At 48.9% G+C, this 3,319-nt stretch overlaps 1 protein-coding gene across 1 annotated transcript; it reads left to right on the forward strand.

Annotated features, from left to right (window-relative positions):
• Positions 1–523: 523 nt before the first annotated feature.
• Positions 524–1,517, forward strand: LOC120667896 (F-box/FBD/LRR-repeat protein At1g16930-like). The gene is made up of 2 exons (XM_039947885.1): positions 524–897; positions 1,070–1,517. The coding sequence occupies exons 1-2, from the start codon at positions 524–526 to the stop codon at positions 1,515–1,517; spliced, it is 822 nt and encodes a 273-aa protein (XP_039803819.1).
• The last annotated feature ends 1,802 nt before the right edge of the window (positions 1,518–3,319 follow it).

The following is a 3,319-nucleotide window of genomic DNA, read 5'->3' on the forward strand; positions in this document are numbered from 1 at the left end:
TTTGCCGAGTGTTTTTTTTCAGCACTCGGCAAACAAGTAGGTTTGTCGAGTGTTGTTTTTTTTTGCCGAGTGAATTATTTTAGACACTCGGCAAATGGCTTGTTTGTCGAGTGCCCGATGGAATGCACTCGGCAAATCTTTAGGCACTCAAATGCGGGTTTTCCCCGTAGTAAGAGGGCATGGGTGGAGTAAACATTTGTGTAGAGGGTGAGGGAGTAACATTAGAACCAACAGCCGTGAGGACAAGATATATATCCCGGTGGTTGCGAAGGGTAACATTAGAACAACAGCTCACACAGTGAAGAAATTAATTACAGCAAACAATTGTGGGCCGTAAAGATATTGCTTTTCGAGGTAACTAGGGTCAACTAGTTGGAGTACAACAAGGCATGCAACTCGAGTCCTCTTCGCATTCATCAGGCCTCTTTTTTTTTCCCGGTTCATATTTGGAGCTGGCTGATCTGTACGCATCGCCGCAAGACCTATACGGATATACCACCACGGGTGTCGATCTCTGTCTCCTATGGATTCGGCCGGTGATCCTATCGATCGGATCAGTGCCCTTCCCAACGAGCTGCTGCACGCCATCCTCGCCGCCGTCGGCGAGGCGACCGCTGTCATGCGCACGGCCGTGCTCTCCAAGAGATGGCGTCGCGTGTGGATCCACGCCCAGCGCCTCAAGCTCGAGGACACCGAAGTACTGGTGCGCGACGCCGCCACGCGGGCCTGCTGCTTTGCGGGTTTCGTGGACTGGGTGTTGGCTCACCGCGGCGACGCCAGCATCGGATGTCTCGAGATCAGAATGTCCGAGGAGCACGACGGCACGGTCTTGCAGGAGCGGGCCAACGAGTGGCTCCGCTACGCCGCGCGGCACGTCGCCATTCGCCAAGGCCTTCCGTCTCCGGCTCTGGGCTCTGGCACCGACCCACCAAACAAAGTAGAATTCGTCGAATCCTACAGGGACTCCCGCCCTACGACGATGATCCGGCCGTCGTGCTGCCCGGACACGGGAGGATGGCGTCCATCACCATGGCTCTATGTAATTACCGGCTCCTGCACCCGGCGGCAGCGGCGCCAAGTATGAAGCGCTTACGGTTCTCGAGCTCTCCGGCGCCGCCTTCGACGAGGACGCGTCTGGCGGCGATGTGCGCACGTGCACCCTCGGCGGCTTCGTGTCGTCCTGCTGCCCTCGCCTGCGCAAGCTCTACATCGGTTTACCTCAAGGGCTGCCGCAGCTGGTGATCCACTCGGAGATGCTGGAAGAGCTCAGGCTCTTCCTGGCGGAGCTGAGAACGCTGGACGTGGCGGCGCCTAGCCTCCGTGTCCTGAAGCTCGAGCTCTGTTTCCACGACGCGACATCAGTGGTCACGATTGCGGCTTCGATGCCGAGGCTCGAGGAGATGGCACTCTCCTACCAGGCCATCAACGGGCCTCCGAGCCTGGACATACATGACAGGGGTAGCTGTAACGAATATGACTCTATTAGGCCATTATTTGTGATTTTGGTGATTGTGTGACAACATAATTAATAGGACTAATAAATTTATCAAGTGAATCATATTAGGTCCCAAGGATGAATACAAAGCCCTAGCAAAACAAGAATCAAAGAAAGAACTTAAAGAAATGCTAAATTGGTTGAAGTTTTACATGAAATAGTAGCACCGGTTAAACTAATGCATTAAATTAGTGCTAAAAAATTATTCTAATGACATGGACATCTGGATATCCTTGTAGAGATTTTCGTAAGATTTCCATAGAGTCTAAGATCATCAAAATCGGAGTTCGGAGCAAAAAGTTATGACCAAAACATGATAAAACTTATTTCTGTGTAGCACCGGTTACACCGGTGCTTTATCACTGGTTACACCGGTGCTCAAACTTTATTCAATGAGCTGATCTTCTGCAGAATCTTGTAGAGAATTTCACAAGCTTTCCATAGAGTACAAGATCATTGAAATCGGAGTTCGGAGTAAAGAGTTATGACCAAAATACGAAGCACTGTGAAAGCTGATTTCTAGAGGCACCGATGAACACCGATTACACCGGTGCTTAAACTTTGGTCAAATGAGATGATCCTAAGTAGAATCTTGTAGAGAATTTCACAAGCTTTCTATAGAGTACAAGATCATCGAAATCGGAGTTCGGAGTAAAGAGTTATGGCCAAAATACGAAACACTGTGAATCTGATTTCTATAAGCATCGGTCTTAGACCGGTGCTAATAAAAAAAGCACAGGTGAAATCACTGTAGTATTGACCAGAGAGCATGTTTTGGGTTCAGAAAGTTTCTTTAGCACCGGTTAGACCGACGCTATCACCGGATACACTGGTGGTACCATATTTCAGCTGCAGAACTTGTCAGAAAGGGCCAACAGCTAGTTCAAGCTATTAGTGACCGATTAGACCGGTGACTAGGCACTGGTTAGACCGGTGGTTACACAGAAATGCCTCCAACGGCTACAAATGACTACTTCAAGTTTGTGGGTTATATATATGGCTTCCCCCGGCCATTTTAGAGTTACTGGAGTTCCTAAAAGTCACATTCACACCCAAGAACACCTCCAAGCCATCCAAGAGTATAGTGATCAAATCTTTAGTCCTTAGCACAATTTTATGAGTTTTAGTGCTAGGTTAGCTCTTAAGTGAGTGAGTGAGAAAGGTGTTGTGCCTTGTGCTGTGGTTCTAGAGTGAACCAACATTGTATCTCGGTGCGCCGGCCCCTTGGAGCATTGGTGGCTCACCGGCACGTCAACGACCCTCCGACTTGGTGTGGAGCGGCGTCGACATCCTTGTGTGGGGGATGTGGAGACCCCCACCCTTATTGGTGAAGCTCCTTAGTGGAAATCGGAATCAAGGTGACCGTGGTGACTCGGTGTCCCCGGGAGAGACCTGATTGCCGAGAAGCAATACTCTTTGTGAGTACATCAACAACGTGGATGTAGGTGTGCCTTGTGGCTAACCGAACCACGGGATAAATCCTCGTGTCAAAGAGTTTGCTTTCTCTTATTCCTCCTTTAAGCTTCCGCATTTACATATTGCAATTTTTGTATGTCTTTATTTTCATAGAGTAGTTTCTTGATAGCGTTGGCTATAGGTTGCTAAACTTTTTTGGGATGAGAGTTTCACATTAGAAGAACCGTAGTTGCATATTTAGATATCACGTTTTAGTTTAAGTTTTGTGCAAACTAGTTAGAGCCATAAGTTAAAGTTTTAAGTTGCTTAATTCACTCTCTCCCCCGTATTAGGCCAGAGCACCCGATCACTTTCACTAGCGTCCGCCGGCTCAGCAAGCTCCATCTGTACATGCACGGGCCGTACTGC

The sequence above is a fragment of the Panicum virgatum genome, chromosome 3N (genome assembly GCF_016808335.1).
Source record: "Panicum virgatum strain AP13 chromosome 3N, P.virgatum_v5, whole genome shotgun sequence".
Classification (NCBI taxonomy): Eukaryota; Viridiplantae; Streptophyta; class Magnoliopsida; order Poales; family Poaceae; genus Panicum; species Panicum virgatum.